We start from the raw sequence: 18,144 nt of genomic DNA, 5'->3' as shown, positions 1-18,144 counted from the left end.
ACAAAACATCAGACAAGTTATGATGAGTTAACAATTGTGGCTCATCATGTTTATATTTTTCCTCTCTCGAGAGATGGCTGTAGGTAAAATTTATGAACATATATGACATCGATGTTTTACATTTTTACATACCTTTGCATCACCTACAAAAACCTTGAACAAAGTTCTGACTAATGACAACGCCATCATTAAAATGTTTGTTTGGCGTCCCCTTGACTGACTCTCCACAAAAAGTGACCTACCCTTAAGTTATTATTTGGATTTGGATAGATATTTGTTACATTTCCTCCTGAAAATTTTTTGGAACTCCTCACCTTTTTCATCAACCAGAAAAAAATCCAAAAATCTCAACCAATAAATGCAATTTTTGTCAGGGGGTCAGGTTATGCTGAACAAAGAATGTTTTTCAGCTTGGCACAATTGTGGCCAGTGCTTTAAGTTCTTGTTTACTATAAGTATAAACAAAGCAAAGAAGATATACCCACCTTTTCATCTAAAGCTTTATGATGTTCAAACAGGGACTTGAGCGCTTTTAGAACTTCTACCTCACTAGATACACCGGCAGGGGATGACGCCTGGCGCTTTACAACCGTCATTCTGAGAGAGCGCTCGTGTCGAGATACAAGGCACTCTAGGTGCTCCAGGAGTAACTGAAAACAACAAATATCATCATCATCATTTCCATCATGGTGTGCAATCATCACCATCATCATCATAGTGTGTAAACATCATCATTACAATCATGGTGTGTAAACATCATCATTACCATCATGGTGTGTAAACAGGAAAAAATTTTCCCTGGTATAGTTTTCAAAATAAAAGCCAATCGGATCCACTGGCCCATGGCCTGGCCAAAGCAAAAGTGACATGCTACATGCCCAACTCATTTCAAGAGGACATAATAACCAGGTCACCAATTCTATAACCTTAGTACATGTACATTTGACATGAATGAATAAAAGTTATCCTGGTATATACACACAAAAAAATAAATGAATTCAACAAGATATTTTTGTGTTTACATGTAAGGGTTACATGTAGCAACATGGCAGCATTAGCCTAATGCCTTCGGCTGTGTAAGAAAAGAGACAAATGAATGACCATGGTTTCATGACACAGTATAGGTTCTACATCCATGTAATCAGGGTTTTGAACACACAACGTGTCTAGCGGTTTTTCTAAAAAAAAAAAAACTTGTAGCAGGAGATGTTAATATAAAAACTAACTCAGAGTGTCCAAAAAATCAATTGTTGTATCAAATACATGCAGCTGACTCAAGTGGTACAAGTACATGTACTGCATATATTAGTTAAGACTGCAAGTGTTACTCAATATATCTACTTTATACATGTATATGAGATGCAAGGGAGGTAACTGGACAAAATCCTTAGGTTAATTAATACAGCACTGGATATAATTAAGCAGGCTTAAAATAACATGATCACATATGGCTTTCCACGTAACATGACACTGTGACTTAGAGACATCTATGATGTCGAGCCACAAAGCTGAATTACCGCAGTGATGATCGCGACAGACGGTACGTAACTCTAAATAGCTTTAAGTGTGCAGATGACTTCAGCCCTAACGTCATTAGCCCCACCATGAAGTTCTCGGAGTAGGACATTTTGCTTGACAGCCTGTCAATAGATCCATAGCAACCAATGCCCAAGCCCCCTTTAAACAAGTCCTGTCCGTGTACATGTACAGAGACCTCTTCTGTACAGAGTAAATAATTTATATGCAACAGGAATAAAAACTGTGATTCTAGATCTGAGCTCAAGTGTATGCGGACATGTTATAAATCTTACAGCTAATGCCACCCTGCTAATTGTAGCCAACTTCAGAAATAAAATGTCACGCTGACAATTTGACTACCGACAGTTTTGTTGTGATCTTTTAGGTTTGGATTTTTTTTAAAAAAGCTAAATACGTATGTCCGTGCGGAGGCGATTCAAACTTTAATGCAAATGTCATGTCACATGTGTAAATGTGATAAATTTTGACAAAATCTAAAGACTTTTCCCGCAGGCTGCACAAAGCACTTTCCAGCCCACAGTCATTCTCTGCCTGATTGCCTCCGCACCATTCTGACTGTCATGCAGACACTGGATAAAAGCCATCATTAATACTGTATTTAACTGAGCAGCTGGATGCAGACATTACAAAAACCAACCATGAGAGACAGCTTGTATGCACCCACACATGGCCTTGCGTAACACAACCTGCGGGCACACAAAATCTGAGCGATTCTGCATGAGGGAAATGGCCAGACAATCATATCCTTATTATCCAAATATAATTTCTTACTCCAGTAGAGCTCCAGTCTCCCATCAACCTGTCATCTCAGACCATGCCCAGTTAATACATCAGATAAAGACCATGATCCATGAGCCACACAATAGGCTAAGCCTTCATTCTGTCCTGCTTTTCTTTCATACGTACGGTCCTTACCTCTTACTTTTTTTTTTAACCACTGTAAACTGGTACACCAGCATAGCCGTTGGTAAAATTGCATGGGGATGTATTAAAGAGTACCTGAATATCACAAGTATTTAACACAAATTTCAGGAAATGCACACATACACATTTAGATGCCAAAGCACATTTGTAAAATACAGTGGACTATATCTATTTCTATCTTACTGGCCAAATGTTTAACTATTTATTGTTGTTTATAATGTCATACTGAAGAATTGTTCACTTTTACACTACCAGTTTTATCAATAAATATTTTAAATTTTTTCTTTGACTGGTACTTTCACTTATATGATGACCTTTTCCCTTGTGTGATATGTACATGTAACTGTCATCCTGATGGAACGTAAGCAGCCTCCAGCAAACTTCATGTAACTGTCATCCTGATGGAACATAAGCAGTCTCCAGCAAACTTCATGTAACTGTCATCCTGATGGAACGTAAGCAGTCTCCAGCAAACTTCATGTAACTGTCATCCTGATGGAATGTAAGCAGTCTCCAGCAAACTACATGTAACTGTCATCCTGATGGAACATAAGCAGTCTCCAGCAAACTACATGTAACTGTCATCCTGATGGAACATAAGCAGTCTCTAGCAAACTTCATGTAACTGTCATCCTGATGGAACGTAAGCAGTCTCCAGCAAACTTCATGTAACTGTCATCCTGATGGAACGTAAGCAGTCTCCAGCAAACTTCATGTAACTGTCATCCTGATGGAACGTAAGCAGTCTCCAGCAAACTTCATGTAACTGTCATCCTGATGGAATGTAAGCAGTCTCTAGCAAACTTCATGTAACTGTCATCCTGATGGAATGTAAGCAGTCTCCAGCAAACTTCATGTAACTGTCATCCTGATGGAGCGTAAGCAGTCTCTAGCAAACTTCATGTAACTGTCATCCTGATGGAACGTAAGCAGTCTCTAGCAAACTTCATGTAACTGTCATCCTGATGGAATGTAAGCAGTCTCCAGCAAACTACATGTAACTGTCATCCTGATGGAACGTAAGCAGTCTCCAGCAAACTTCATGTAACTGTCATCCTGATGGAACGTAAGCAGTCTCTAGCAAACTTCATGTAACTGTCATCCTGATGGAATGTAAGCAGTCTCCAGCAAACTTCATGTAACTGTCATCCTGATGGAACATAAGCAGTCTCCAGCAAACTTCATGTAACTGTCATCCTGATGGAACGTAAGCAGTCTCCAGCAAACTTCATGTAACTGTCATCCTGATGGAATGTAAGCAGTCTCTAGCAAACTTCATGTAACTGTCATCCTGATGGAACGTAAGCAGTCTCCAGCAAACTTCATGTAACTGTCATCCTGATGGAACGTAAGCAGTCTCCAGCAAACTTCATGTAACTGTCATCCTGATGGAACGTAAGCAGCCTCCAGCAAACTTCATGTAACTGTTATCCTGATGGAACGTAAGCAGTCTCTAGCAAACTTCATGTAACTGTCATCCTGATGGAACGTAAGCAGTCTCCAGCAAACTTCATGTAACTGTCATCCTGATGGAACGTAAGCAGTCTCCAGCAAACTACATGTAACTGTCATCCTGATGGAACATAAGCAGTCTCCAGCAAACTTCATGTAACTGTCATCCTGATGGAACGTAAGCAGTCTCTAGCAAACTTCATGTAACTGTCATCCTGATGGAATGTAAGCAGTCTCTAGCAAACTTCATGTAACTGTCATCCTGATGGAATGTAAGCAGTCTCTAGCAAACTTCATGTAACTGTCATCCTGATGGAGCGTAAGCAGTCTCCAGCAAACGTCATGTAACTGTCATCCTGATGGAACATAAGCAGTTTCCAGCAAACTTCATGTAATTGTCATCCTGATGGAACGTAAGCAGTCTCCAGCAAACTTCATGTAACTGTCATCCTGATGGAACGTAAGCAGTCTCCAGCAAACTTCATGTAACTGTCATCCTGATGGAACGTAAGCAGTCTCCAGCAAACTTCATGTAACTGTCATCCTGATGGAACGTAAGCAGTCTCCAGCAAACTTCATGTAACTGTCATCCTGATGGAACGTAAGCAGTCTCCAGCAAACTTCATGTAACTGTCATCCTGATGGAACATAAGCAGTCTCCAGCAAACTACATGTAACTGTCATCCTGATGGAACATAAGCAGTCTCTAGCAAACTACATGTAACTGTCATCCTGATGGAATGTAAGCAGTCTCTAGCAAACTTCATGTAACTGTCATCCTGATGGAACGTAAGCAGTCTCCAGCAAACTTCATGTAACTGTCATCCTGATGGAACGTAAGCAGTCTCCAGCAAACTTCATGTAACTGTCATCCTGATGGAACGTAAGCAGTCTCCAGCAAACTTCATGTAACTGTCATCCTGATGGAACGTAAGCAGTCTCCAGCAAACTTCATGTAACTGTCATCCTGATGGAACGTAAGCAGTCTCCAGCAAACTTCATGTAACTGTCATCCTGATGGAACGTAAGCAGTCTCCAGCAAACTTCATGTAACTGTCATCCTGATGGAATGTAAGCAGTCTCTAGCAAACTTCATGTAACTGTCATCCTGATGGAACGTAAGCAGTCTCCAGCAAACTTCATGTAACTGTCATCCTGTTGGAACGTAAGCAGTCTCTAGCAAACTTCATGTAACTGTCATCCTGATGGAACGTAAGCAGTCTCCAGCAAACTTCATGTAACTGTCATCCTGATGGAACGTAAGCAGTCTCTAGCAAACTTCATGTAACTGTCATCCTGATGGAACGTAAGCAGCCTCCAGCAAACTACATGCAAGGCCACACAGACTGTCACCGACCACTTGTAAGTTCTTGCGCCCAAGGTCTCAAAAACAAAAGAAACAACAATCTTACATTCACTGTTCGTGAATGGGATTGAAGTTGATCTTACATCTCTTGTGATCTAGACTGATCAGAAGGTAAACACTGGCCCCTCCCCACGTACATAAATGTACATGCACATTCAGAGTCCCTAGACACCAATCTTCAAAATAAAAGCTAGATTTGATTGAGTATATATCAGTTTAACCTGCTGCCAATCTCTCTCCTTAGGGTGTGATGGGGTGGGGTGGGGGTGGGGGTGGGGTGTCGGTGAGTATCAATGTGTTACTAGTATACACCCACAAAAAGCCAAAAGTGAACGAAGATAAAATGTCACACAAAATGCAAAAGCATGCAGTGAAATTTGTAGCACAAGGGTAAAAAAATCTTTGACACTAAACATATGGAACTTGAAAAGTGCTATGTAACCTATGCTTTTAGGTATACAGGTTGTTTTTAGTCCCTAATGTTACTGAAGGAGAGCACAGTTTTAACGGATACATTGACTGATTTAGCTGATTTCAGGGATTGCCGCTGTGCAAGTGCAATATTCTTGAGTGTGGGGTAAACACCAATCAAATAAATAAATAAATAAATATTTTAGGAAATTGTTTTCAGCTTGCAAAACCTTTATTTAAGACCACACGAAAGGTCAACTACATGTTACGGTGTGGAAATATGTTATGGCATGGGAATCTTGATATTTCAAGCTCCACACCTTATTAAATACATATACACCTACACTGGGATAACTACCATCTATGGAATCACGTGCAGGTGGACATGCATTTGCAGACACATGTACAAAGCATGTTCTTGTAATAGTTACTAATAGTTTCACTGTAACACTGCTAAAAAGAAAAGTAGAACAAAGAGGCAAATGGAAAGCTTGTGTATGTACATGTAAGTGTCCTTGGTTTAAGAGCATTAGGTGATTGCTGTAGCCTTGGGACACAGATCAGGGTTAAGTGACTTTAGCCAGGACAATTGGGCTAACAGTTAATTGACAGGCACAGTTGGAATCAGGTACAAATCAATCAGTGTGGTGGGACACCAGACTAGTTCACGGCCACTAGCAGACTGATGCTTTTGGTATAACTGTGCCAAAGTACTATTTACTTTGCCGCCGTCTGGCGTCACTGGAACACCTCTTTAGCCTGTGCCAATGCCTCGCTCCTCTGTGTGCTTCCCCTGGCCATGCCCAGCGCCCTGGATTTTACACCTTATCGATATGTGAAGGCATGCCTTATACAGTGAACACTCCACCAGAATAGTACCTATGTTAATGAGGTAATTTTTGCTGCATTACTGTTGATGGATGGCAAGAGATGGCTGCCAAGACTAACACAGCCCTCATTCAGTGTAATCCAAACTCTATAGCGGCCTTACCCGGCCAATCGAATCCAACACAACACTTATTGGTGACCCAGGCAGCAGATGCCTGTTACCACATAGCTCAACTGCAAGCTAATTCTATTCTTTTTTTTTGTATTCTCTCCATGAAAGACACTCATGTTTTTTATGTGCCGATGTCTTTGTGGACCAATAAGTTTATGCAATTTAGAATTTTCCCCATATTTCCTGTTGGCCTACATTTCATGTACTGGTAAGGATGAAAGCAGATTTGTCAGTTAAGATAAAAATTATGTGTATGTAGATTAATTATAACTTATTTAATTTCATCTTAATTTTACTATATTCAAATAATGTACAGCTTATTATATTTATAGGATATATTTTTCTAGGTTTTACTTTCCTACACATTGAAAACATTTAAGGATTAAAAGACTTCTTATTAATATTTTGAGAAATCTGGTTTGATCCACATAATTTTACGCAAGTGCTTATCTTCATCAATATATTTGTCACTTTGTAAAAGACAAACAGGAAACTGTTCCATATGCAGTATACTGGTACTCCAAAGTTGTTAATCACATGTCTGTTATGCCTTGGTCAAGAACCTGGCAGAGGTCAGTGGTTTACTCCTGGGAACACCTTTTTCCTCTACCCATAAACCTTACTGCCGTCATACAAGTGAAAACTTCCTTCCACAATCAAATAAATCAAACCATATGTCTCTGTGAAACAGCGATGATATCTTGATGCTGACACCCTAATGTGATTCGACAACTAGTATCTTTCAGCTAAACAGGTCTATTTAGATCTATCTGAATCATTTAAATCGTACTATGCTGGTATGTAATTGGACATTTTTTGAAAGTACTGTATGAAATGTGTAGAGTATGGTAATTATTCAGATATGTTATTTGGAGCCTCTTCATGATTCTACAGAGGATCTCTGTATGAGCTGGAAAACCTGAACAAGAAATTGCAGGGATTACTTCCTTCTGAAGTATATGCTTTGTAACTCATTTATATGTTAATTATACTAGGTGTGATGAGAGTGTATTTCCTCAAAAAGGTTCAAGCAAGAACAAATGGATCAAGCACACATGGTGTTATCAAAGGTGAATAGTTGCTGAAAAAATCACATGAATTCCAAATGCTACATGTAGGACTGAATGCAGTTTCTTAATTTTGGGGCACCCTTTTAGTAGGCTAATATGGGTTAAAATATTTTCAGATATTAAAAGACATCAGCTAAATGTCCATAATTTGTCTTTTTTAAGGGTATGCCATAATCTGGGCACCTTTATGGGATATTGACATGTATGTGTACATAATCTGGACCAGACATGTATGTGTGAAATTCTAATAACCATATGAAATTTCACATGATTTCTCGGCAACTTTAATACTATGGCTGAGAGATGATTGGAGGAAACATTCCATCAAACTAAAATTAAATTAATGCAGTATAGTGACTTTATCATTATCAAATTCTACCATCATCAAGGTCAAGAAATGCAACAATGATGTTTTGTCTTTACAGGGCATATGAACATGTATGAACATGGTTTTTTACTTCAGGTAACTTTGTCCAGCAAGTTTAATAAGGTAATAATATTTAACAACTCATGCGTGCAAATAGAGAGGTTGTTGTTGTGACATCCACAACTCACATCATGGCCTCCTTGAGTTGATAAAACTGGTCAAACACTAAATGTACATGTAACTGCAGCTGTCTTCTGTTGAGAGATTTATATGTACAATATATGTCTGACATTCAGCAAATGCAAACAACTATTCTTACACGTATGCTACACAGGCTTGCATCCAATTAGTACTAGAAGTAAATAAATTATTAAGAGGCTATGATTGGCCGGTTTAAGCTGAAGGCTATAGAATTACTGGACAGGTGTCATAACCACAAACAACTGCTTCCAGCCTCTTTGTCAGTGATACTCGTAACTACCTGCTGATTTCCTGAAACACACACCTATAATTGCCTGTCGACATTTACCCGATTCCTCTTCAATCACACCTCATTACATCTGTTTCATTACATCAAAGATAATCTGATTTCATGACATGCGTATATCCTCAAGACTGCCATGCTTTGATCCTGTTTTACCTGTTATCTATAATACACGACAAAAGTAAAGCAAATGATCATTTACGACAAAGAAAACCCTGACGCGTGTGCATATATGCAGGCATAGAATCAGGCAGACTTAATTACTAGATGCATGTATACATGTCCATGTACACAGTAACTGAACTAAAAATATACCACAGAAGTGCCTTCTCAATGGCAAATAAACATCACCAAATGTATGTGTAAGTTTGCAGGTTTAGCAAGTAGCAGTTCTGGGCACCATAAGGACAAGATACATGTAATTACTGGCTGATAAAGTGCCATAATACAAATGAACCTATAAATAAATGATGGACAAATGCACAATACATGTACGGTCAAATGTGTGAAACATACTACCTTGAACAGCAGAATAAAATGAAATCAAGGCGGCGTTGGTGGGGGGGGGGGGGGGGGGTGTTGATAGCCAATCTCCAGTTTTTAATTGCAAACTGTTTTGATTTTGCAACATACTCATCCTGTTACAAGTGTACCATCTTGAATTTGCAGAGATCAATGCGAGTTGTAAAATTGTGAATTCTGTAATGTCTACAGTATTTATTTTCATAAGATACGCAAACCTAATGACTCGCATGACTGAAAAATTGTTAAGTACGATGTTAAACCCTAAGCCTTCATTCATCTGTTCATTCCATGCAAGCCTCGTACTGTAAATAATAACATATGTTTTGCACACGCTCACGCCCAATGGACATGAAGCTGACCTGCTTCCTCAATTCTGCTGTCAATTCCTTGTGAGATTTTTATGATTCCTAGAATTCTCACATTTTGCTATTTACATCCTTATGCAGTAATGTTAGCTTCCTTTGAAGAAAGTCAACAACTTGCAATGAGCACATACCTAAATGTATGTAGGTGTGCATGCAATCTATAGGGAAGCACCATCTGTAGCTTTTGGTCAAGGATTCTCCTGGTTTCTGGGATTTGCCCTGTCTCGCAATGACAAAGTATACATAGATCTACTGAAACACCAAATCATGTAGATTTATTCAGTTCAGAGCTAAGCTGTCACTCTCCTCACAGGTGAAGTGGAGAACAACAAATTCAAGCGGCTCCAGATCAGCCAGATTTCACAATCATCAATCCCTGTGGACAAGGAAATAATACTTCACACACAAAACATGTCTACCTTTCCAGGAAGACAACCGTGACAAAATACTGGCAGGACAACTCTTCACACAACTGTACTTAGACATGCAACATACATGTATTGGGTTAAACGAGAAACAACCAGACAGGAGAATTAAGGATAACATAACATGCAAACTAACTCATACGGGAACCATTAGAAGCCATCAGAATGCTCAGAAAACAAAGTATGTGAATCCCACATGGCCAACAGTTGGCCAGTAATAAATTTAGAAGATACAGTAGACATTTGTTTTGTCTGTTGGTCATTCATTCTAACTATAATTAAACACAGGCTTACTTCAACTGTGTGGGAGAGAGAAAGTAGCTGTATGTATTGTATGTTTCAGAGTTTCACGACAAAAGAATCAGCATTAATATAATTTATTTATTTGATTGGTGTTTTATTTATTTGATTGGTGTTTTACGCCGTACTCAAGAATTTTTCACTTATACAACGGCGGCCAGCATCATTGTGGGAGGAAATCGGGCACAGCCCGGGGAAAACCCACGACCATCCACAGGTTGCTGACAGACCTTCCCACCTACGGCTGGAGAGGGAGCCAGCATGAGCTGGACTTGAATTCACAGCGACCACATTGGTGAGAGGCTCCTGGGTCATTAGGCTGCGCTAGTGCGCTAACCGACTGAGCCACGGAGGCCCCGCATTAATATAAAGATAAAAGTACATTTCATAGGGTCAAACAGTTTTATAATGTTATACATGTACACTGTATAATATTTTCCTTCCATCTGATTCTTGATAGACCAGTTCTTCGAATGCAAATTCTTTCACGAAATTACAATTAACATATTTGTGGTGTCCATCACATCTCTCTGCTGTCCTTCATAAGCAGCTTGGTTTCAGGACAACTACGTGTGCGATAGAAACATGTAATAACTTTTTAAAAATACTGTGACAAAAATGTCAAAAATGGACAAACGTTGTAGAGCTGTCCTAATAATTTATGTCCCCTGTCTTTAATTTTTTAATGTTAACTGTTCACTACAACCTATAAACAACAAATTAGTTATTTCGGACACAAATTGGAAAGGAGGAGATTATATAAGACTGTTCCACTGGTACAATGAAGTTTACTGGATTCACGCACCGTAATCCAATCTTACAGGCTGTTCCATATCCTTACAGCCAGACAATGAACATTTACCTTTTCAGGCAATCTGAATCTACTAAGGCAACACCAGTATTACCTACCAAGAGAATAACTTATCCTCAGCTGTCCTCCCAGGCTGGCCAGTCAATTAGAAAAGGGACAGCAAATAGAAACTGGAGTGTTTTTTTTTTTGCATGTGTGACCAAGAAAGGGCTATAGCTCAATTTAAAAAATCCCACTTCCTTCAAACATAACACCATGCATCATCTGGGAAATCCTGACAGTTCTACTAGACCTCTCCAGCCATCTACATGTAGACAGGAGACATATCAAATTTACCTGGTAGCCAGCAAATCAAAGGAGTGAGGAATTGGCGAAGCTGTTTCTGCTCTGACACATCTAATGTGATCTATTTGTCTCATGGACATGTCACTGCCATTGCCTTATGTTTTTACCCCTTTTTACTGTATGTCTCAAATCTACAAATAGTCACATCACAAGATGCACATCAGAGGATAAGCAGAGAAAAAAAACCATCCAACCTCGGAAACAGACAGAGCAATCTTTCCATAGATCATTTGAAGAAACTCCAGTGGGTGGTATAAATCTATCTTAAATATCAAGGAATCATTTGATGAGGGGTTTTACTGTAAGAGTCTTTGTTGCAACTGAAACTCCTTATGGTCATCTCTTTCCAATTCAGCTATCAGGACATAATCCCTGTTGCTCCTGGGAGAAGTAATTCAGGATGGTAACCTTTGCCTGCCTCAGCACATGTATCAGCCTGCTTCAGACACTCACTCCTGGTCACAGCCGCTCTTTTAATGTTCCTGTAATTTTCCTATCACCTTCCCGCAAATGGAGATCTATTTATGCCACATAATGATCTGTCATAAAGCCCGCAGTCATTTTTGAGCTAGGAGCGTCTACTGAGCTTGGTGTGAAAAAAACGATAAAAGACCCTCTCCGTTCTGCCGGTTAAGCGCCTATGCCACACACACAAACCTGGACACTATTTACAAATAACTTAACTGTTACTTTCATACAGTCTCAAGTACTGGTTGATGTGGACAATTAAGAGGGGCAAATATGAGCCACGAGCAGGGACACAGGAGCTGTGATTGACAGGATACCAGAAGGTTCTTGCCACAAAGCTTTCAATTCCACCAGGTCTGATTTGCACAGAATCACATCAAAGTGGCATTCGGCCTCTCTGTAGACATTCACCCAGGTGAGCTTGGGCTCCGTCAATGATTAAACTGCCCTGCCTATTGTCCAGTCCCTTCACTACACTAATGACAAGTCCCCCTTCATTCAGGGTATAACCCATAACACATAGAGCACAGCAGTAACAGAATAGAAACATGATTGCTACATGAACTGGTTTGAATTTCAAGACCTTTTTTCAGTCCTTCTCAATTAGTTTCGTGTCAAGATACAGAAAAAAAAAGAAGCCCTCATCACCTTCACATAAAACGACAAATGGCAAGGTTAGTTTTTGTAGGGCTCCATGCCAACTGCCAATTTTGTATGGAGCCAATCTTTAACAGGAAAATGACTTGATGTTGTGATGATTTTGCCTTAGGGAATATCGTGGCCAATCACACATGCTATTTTCCAATGGTGACATAAAACAACAGTCTGGTGGCATAATTGCAATAGTCAATGTTGTTCACACCAAAAACTACTTCTAAAATGACAAGCCTTGTAACTAATTTAGACACCAAAAGCACAGATAACCACAAAAGCTTTTAGCGTAATTACAAGTCGACTGTTAAGTGATTTTAGCAAGAAACAAACATGACAAGATAACAAGTGAACTGACTGAAGATGTGTCATATTAAAATGAGAATATTCTTGTTGAGCCATAAAAACTCTTGGAACCAAGGCTCATAGAGAAGATAACTACAAGCAGCAAAGGTACAAAAAAACTTTTCGAACAAAAAAATTACCTGTTGCAATATATCACAGTGATTAAGGTCAACAGACCCTGAAGTTTCTTTGGTAATGAGATAATGATCGCTTAACCTTTACTAGAGATCTTAATTCTAAGACACAGGCTATAACTTCAATGTATCTGTCTATGTTCCTCACAACTAACTGCTGCTTTACACTATCATCAAGCAGGGCTTTAAATTACATGCTACTTACAATGGTTAACATTAAGACCAATTAACCAGTCGCAAGTTAAGTAAAAATTGGTGCCAGTATACTGAAAAAATGTTCAAATTCAAAATGGAAAGGAATAGATGGCTTCCAGGTCGACAGTCTCAGACTCTTGGCTCACTCTTGACACATCTACATGCAAGTTTTGTACTGGGTCGACAGTCTCAGACTCTTGGTACACTGTTGACATATCTACATGCAAGTTTGGTGCTGGGTCGACAGTCTCAGACTCTTGGATCACTATTGACACATCTACATGCAAATTTGGTGCTGGGTCGACAGTCTCAGATTCTTGGCTCACTCTTGACACATCTACATGCAAGTTTTGTACTGGGTCGACAGTCTCAGACTCTTGGCTCACTCTTGACACATCTACATGCAAGTTCTGTACTGGGTCGACATTCTCAGACTCTTGGTGCACTGTTGACATATCTATATGCAAGTTTGGTGCTGGGTCGACAGTCTCAGACTCTTGGCTCACTCTTGACACATCTACATGCAAGTTTGGTGCTGGGTCGACAGTCTCAGACTCTTGGCTCACTCTTGACACATCTACATGCAAGTTTTGTACTGGGTCAACAGTCTCAGACTCTTGGTGCACTGTTGACACATCTACATGCAAGTTTGGTGCTGGGTCGACAGTCTCAGACTCTTGGCTCACTCTTGACACATCTACATGCAAGTTTTGTACTGGGTCGACAGTCTCAGACTCTTGGCTCACTCTTGACACATCTACATGCAAGTTTTGTACTGGGTCGACAGTCTCAGACTCTTGGTACACTGTTGACATATCTACATGCAAGTTTGGTGCTGGGTCGACAGTCTCAGACTCTTGGCTCACTCTTGACACATCTATATGCAAGTTTGGTGCTGGGTCGACAGTCTCAGACTCTTGGCTCACTCTTGACACATCTACATGCAAGTTTTGTACTGGGTCGACATTCTCAGACTCTTGGTGCACTGTTGACATATCTACATGCAAGTTTGGTGCTGGGTCGACAGTCCCAGTCTAAGACACTAACACATTGATATAGTTTAACTGTACAAAGGAATTACACATATTCACATGTGTGTTATTTACTTCAAGAGTAACAACACACTCACGGAAGTATTTATCAGACAAAGGGTGGTTATATTCATGAGATGACGAAAGTGGGCAAAACCTGAAGAAAACCACAGGCTTTGATCAGGAATCTGACAAACCTCCGCAGTTAAAGCTGCAGTAAAATGTTATCTGGACATGCATGTCTCTTACAGTTATCGCCCAATGCAAGCCACAAGGATATCCAGTATCAACAGTCCATTTGGGAAACAGATTTATTCAAATTGTGAACTCGATTTGTACGTGGAATTGGTTTACAATGAATTTCTTATCGTTTCAAAGGAAGCCTTAAATCGTCTGTCCAAATATAACGTACGCAAGACAGCAGCCTATTTATATCAGTTGCATTTCAAGTGCAAAGCTTAATTTGTGAACTTCATGATCATGGACTTATCTTTTGCCTTATATTTTATGAAAGGTATGTATTCTTGCTACTGTTTTCAGTCAGTTTCAAACAAAAATAAAAGAAAAGAAAAATTGACCTCTGTGTTACATATTTATAACGCTTAAACATTCTTTCAGTCACATGTATGTACTAAAGGTTCCACTTCATTTTTCTGCAATGTAATACATTGTAATATGTGAAATATGCAATGTAATACATTGTAATATACATTGTAATATGTAAAAAACAGAAAACAAACCAAGGCGATCAAACAGTCGCCTTATAAGTATTTACTGGTAACACAGTGCTGTATAATTTGCAACATGCACTGTATGTCCATACATGAAACAAACACAAGTCAGCTTTGTCATGTTAATTCATGCTTGGGCCCCACGATGTTGACAACAAATCTTTTACAGCACAGCCTCACCAATTCTAGGCAGAACTTGAATGTTAACACCTTCTTAATCGTTCACAAAGTGTCTATTTTGCAGATTAGTATTGCTCCTTAGGCAGGATTATTGGCACTTAACAAAATGTGTTACGTCAATTCCACGCAGGAGAGGTTTCCTTGATGAAGATTGTCTGGACACGATGTGCTGGAGGGCGGCTAGCTTGACTGTCCCATGGCACCAAGAGGGAACGATCAATATGTCGTCCCTCCGACAGCTTAAATCAAATACAAATTTAATCCTGGTTCCTGAACACTTACGAAATTATGTCAAGATTATGTTCACAAACTTTTTTGATTACAGGTCAGAGGTTTTTTTTTTTCTGGATTTCCCTTGTGTTGTTGGCAGTATTAAGTACATCTAGGTAAGCAAAAGTATTGGGCACCAGAACAAATATTTCTTTGCTTTCATTTGCCTCTAAAAACGCATTATTTGCTTCACCAGGAAGCCTTAAGTGAAGACTAATTAAAGTTGAACATTTCATGATGAATAACTAAAACTTTAAGAGACCAGAGAATGTTATCTACAATACACAAATAAATTAATTAAACATCAACTTATTATCCAAAAAAAACAAAAAAAGACTGTTTCACAGATGTACATGAATGCCAAATCTTCCCAAAAAAAATATGGAGCCATTCAATGAACAGACATACAAATGTCAACAAGTTTTGGTTTGTCTGGCCGTTCATGAACAGTTCTCTCTATACAGCAGAAGGCATCACTCAGAGTGTCTCAGTTTTAGACTGGATGATAACGTCAAAGGTCTGGACAATGAACTAAATTGCATTATCCGGACTCCCAGGCTTGACTCTATGCCATGTACTGCAGCATAGGCCTCTGTACTATAGCATGTACATGATTACAGGATGAGAGTAATTTACACAGGACAACATACGAAGTCCAGGATACTGTAATCGGGTATTTTTTCCACATAATGACCACTGTCCCTTTGGAATGCGAGATTAATACACCCTGTACATGTATATGTTACTAGTTTTCCCAGAAACCATTGCCAAATGCAGGACTGAACAAGATGACACAGCAAGATTAGGCCCGAAAAGTTCCTCAACAGCCATATTTTCATGTATATTGAAACATCTAAGTGACAAAATGCACAAAATCGATCAAAAATATTAAAAATCTTTCACATAAAGCTGTAGAGTACAAATACATACACATCGAGGCTACATTTGCCAGCACCTGTACCTGGGTGCACATATTCCTGTATACCAAGTTTGGGATAAGCATACACATGTAGAACCGTTGGGAAACTACAAAAATGCCTGATTAATACCCTGCAGACTCCTTTAAAGAGCGCTCTCAAAAGGCAATCCTGGAAGTGAACTTGCTTATTTTAGCTTTGTATGAAGCCTTCCAAGTTTTACTCATTTGATTATCAACTTAAGTTTAATGGAGAAGAGCGAGGCAATGGATTCTCCCCTCAGGGCAACTCTACAATGAGAGAGATGAACAGAATCATTACATACAGTACTGTATTTGACATAAAAGTTCGTCACGACTATTTCGCCTCATACTGAAAGACCTACTGATGCTAGAAAAGTGTTCTTGGGTTCGTCTGGATGGTAGGGTTATATCCTACTAGGAAAACATAAGTTTTAGTACCAGGTGTAAAATCTGTTGACCTTTATTCGCCGTGAATTTTCAGGTCAAATAAACTACTTGCAGGTATACACAGGAGTAAGAATATTGACTTTGGTTCAGCTTACCCTAGTATTATTTCTCTCGGCTTTCAGCTCTGTAATTTCTTCTTCTCTTTCCAACAGTGTCTCTCGAACTAAGTTCAGCTCTTTTGTCAGTGTGGCTAGTTCCTGAAAGAAGAAAAAGCACAGATAACAAAATATAACCGAGTAAAATTTCAAAACTGGAACAAATCGATTACCACACAAATATTACATAAGCTTACATGTTTTTACGTGCAAAATATTCACATCATTACAGAACATGCCACTTAACTGTCAAATTATTTCTAACCCATGACATGATTAGACAAGCATTAAAAAACAACAACAGAATAAACCATTTTAATAAGACAATATAAATTTCAAAATTGTATATATTATATCATAATGGATCAAATTGGCCCTTCACATACAATTTTATTCATAGCACAACATGTATTTTGAAGATGTGTAAATACAAGTATTTAGCAGACTCCAGTTGTTCACAAGTGTGTTAAACTCCTATTACTGCATATTTGTACAGGATTGGTATTAATATTTGAGCCTTGCTCAAAAATCTCTCTGGAACATGGGTATGAGATTACCTGTATAAATATGAACAGACTATTTCACAAGAATGTTAAACTGGCAAGGACAGTCTCTAATAAGGTAGGTTGGCTACCATTTTGTCACAATGTTACAATTCATCAGATTTCAACTAAAAACAGAGAGGATAATAACAGTGGCAAGGTCTTTCTTCACTCTTCAGATGCCTCCCATTGATCAAAGGCCTGTTCCTTGTTACAGATAATTGACCCACATGTTTCAGCACATGGAGAAGTCACAGAGTCATAAACCAGCCGACAATAGCCTGCTGCTAAGGTCTAATCAGGTAAAGCAAGAGGCCCAAGTGTCACACATCGCTTATTGATCGGTCAGTGATCTGCTAATTTACAGAGGTAAGTGATTGGAAACTTGTCTCGCAAGATGAACAAGTTTACTTAAGCAGTGCAGAACATGTGTTGGGGCCTGGTGCCATGATGGCATCAAGCCATCATTAATCAAAACAACTTCAGAATGCCACCCCAAAAAATCAATTCTCAATTTATTCCACAACAACTCCTGCGCCATTGCTTCAATTGATATACAGAAGCCATTCATAAAAAATGGCTCCACCATACGTCCCATAAAACAGAGGAGGAGGGGCCCACTGGAGGCACATAGAAGAAAACTGCACACAAGAACAAAAGATGCCTCAGAAAAATGATACCATCTGGAACAATATCAATGCCCACACACACGTAACGGTCATGTCCAAAGT

The 18,144-nt window shown here is 39.2% G+C and overlaps 1 protein-coding gene across 7 annotated transcripts in view; it reads right to left on the bottom strand.

Moving 5' to 3' along the window:
* The window catches only part of LOC135468227 (liprin-alpha-1-like), a 97,744-nt gene that overhangs the window by 43,167 nt on the left and 36,433 nt on the right, over window positions 1-18,144 (bottom strand). For all 7 annotated transcript variants that reach the window (XM_064746352.1, XM_064746354.1, XM_064746353.1 and 4 more), the window contains exons 2-3: window positions 16,872-16,973; window positions 486-650 (exon numbers count right to left, since the gene is read on the bottom strand). In XM_064746352.1, coding sequence (XP_064602422.1) covers window positions 486-650; window positions 16,872-16,973 — 267 coding nt within the window. The remainder of the gene's footprint in view (window positions 1-485; window positions 651-16,871; window positions 16,974-18,144) is intronic.

Source organism: Liolophura sinensis, chromosome 6 (genome assembly GCF_032854445.1).
Source record: "Liolophura sinensis isolate JHLJ2023 chromosome 6, CUHK_Ljap_v2, whole genome shotgun sequence".
NCBI classification, from domain to species: Eukaryota; Metazoa; Mollusca; class Polyplacophora; order Chitonida; family Chitonidae; genus Liolophura; species Liolophura sinensis.
This window is presented reverse-complemented; position numbering and strand designations above follow the sequence as displayed.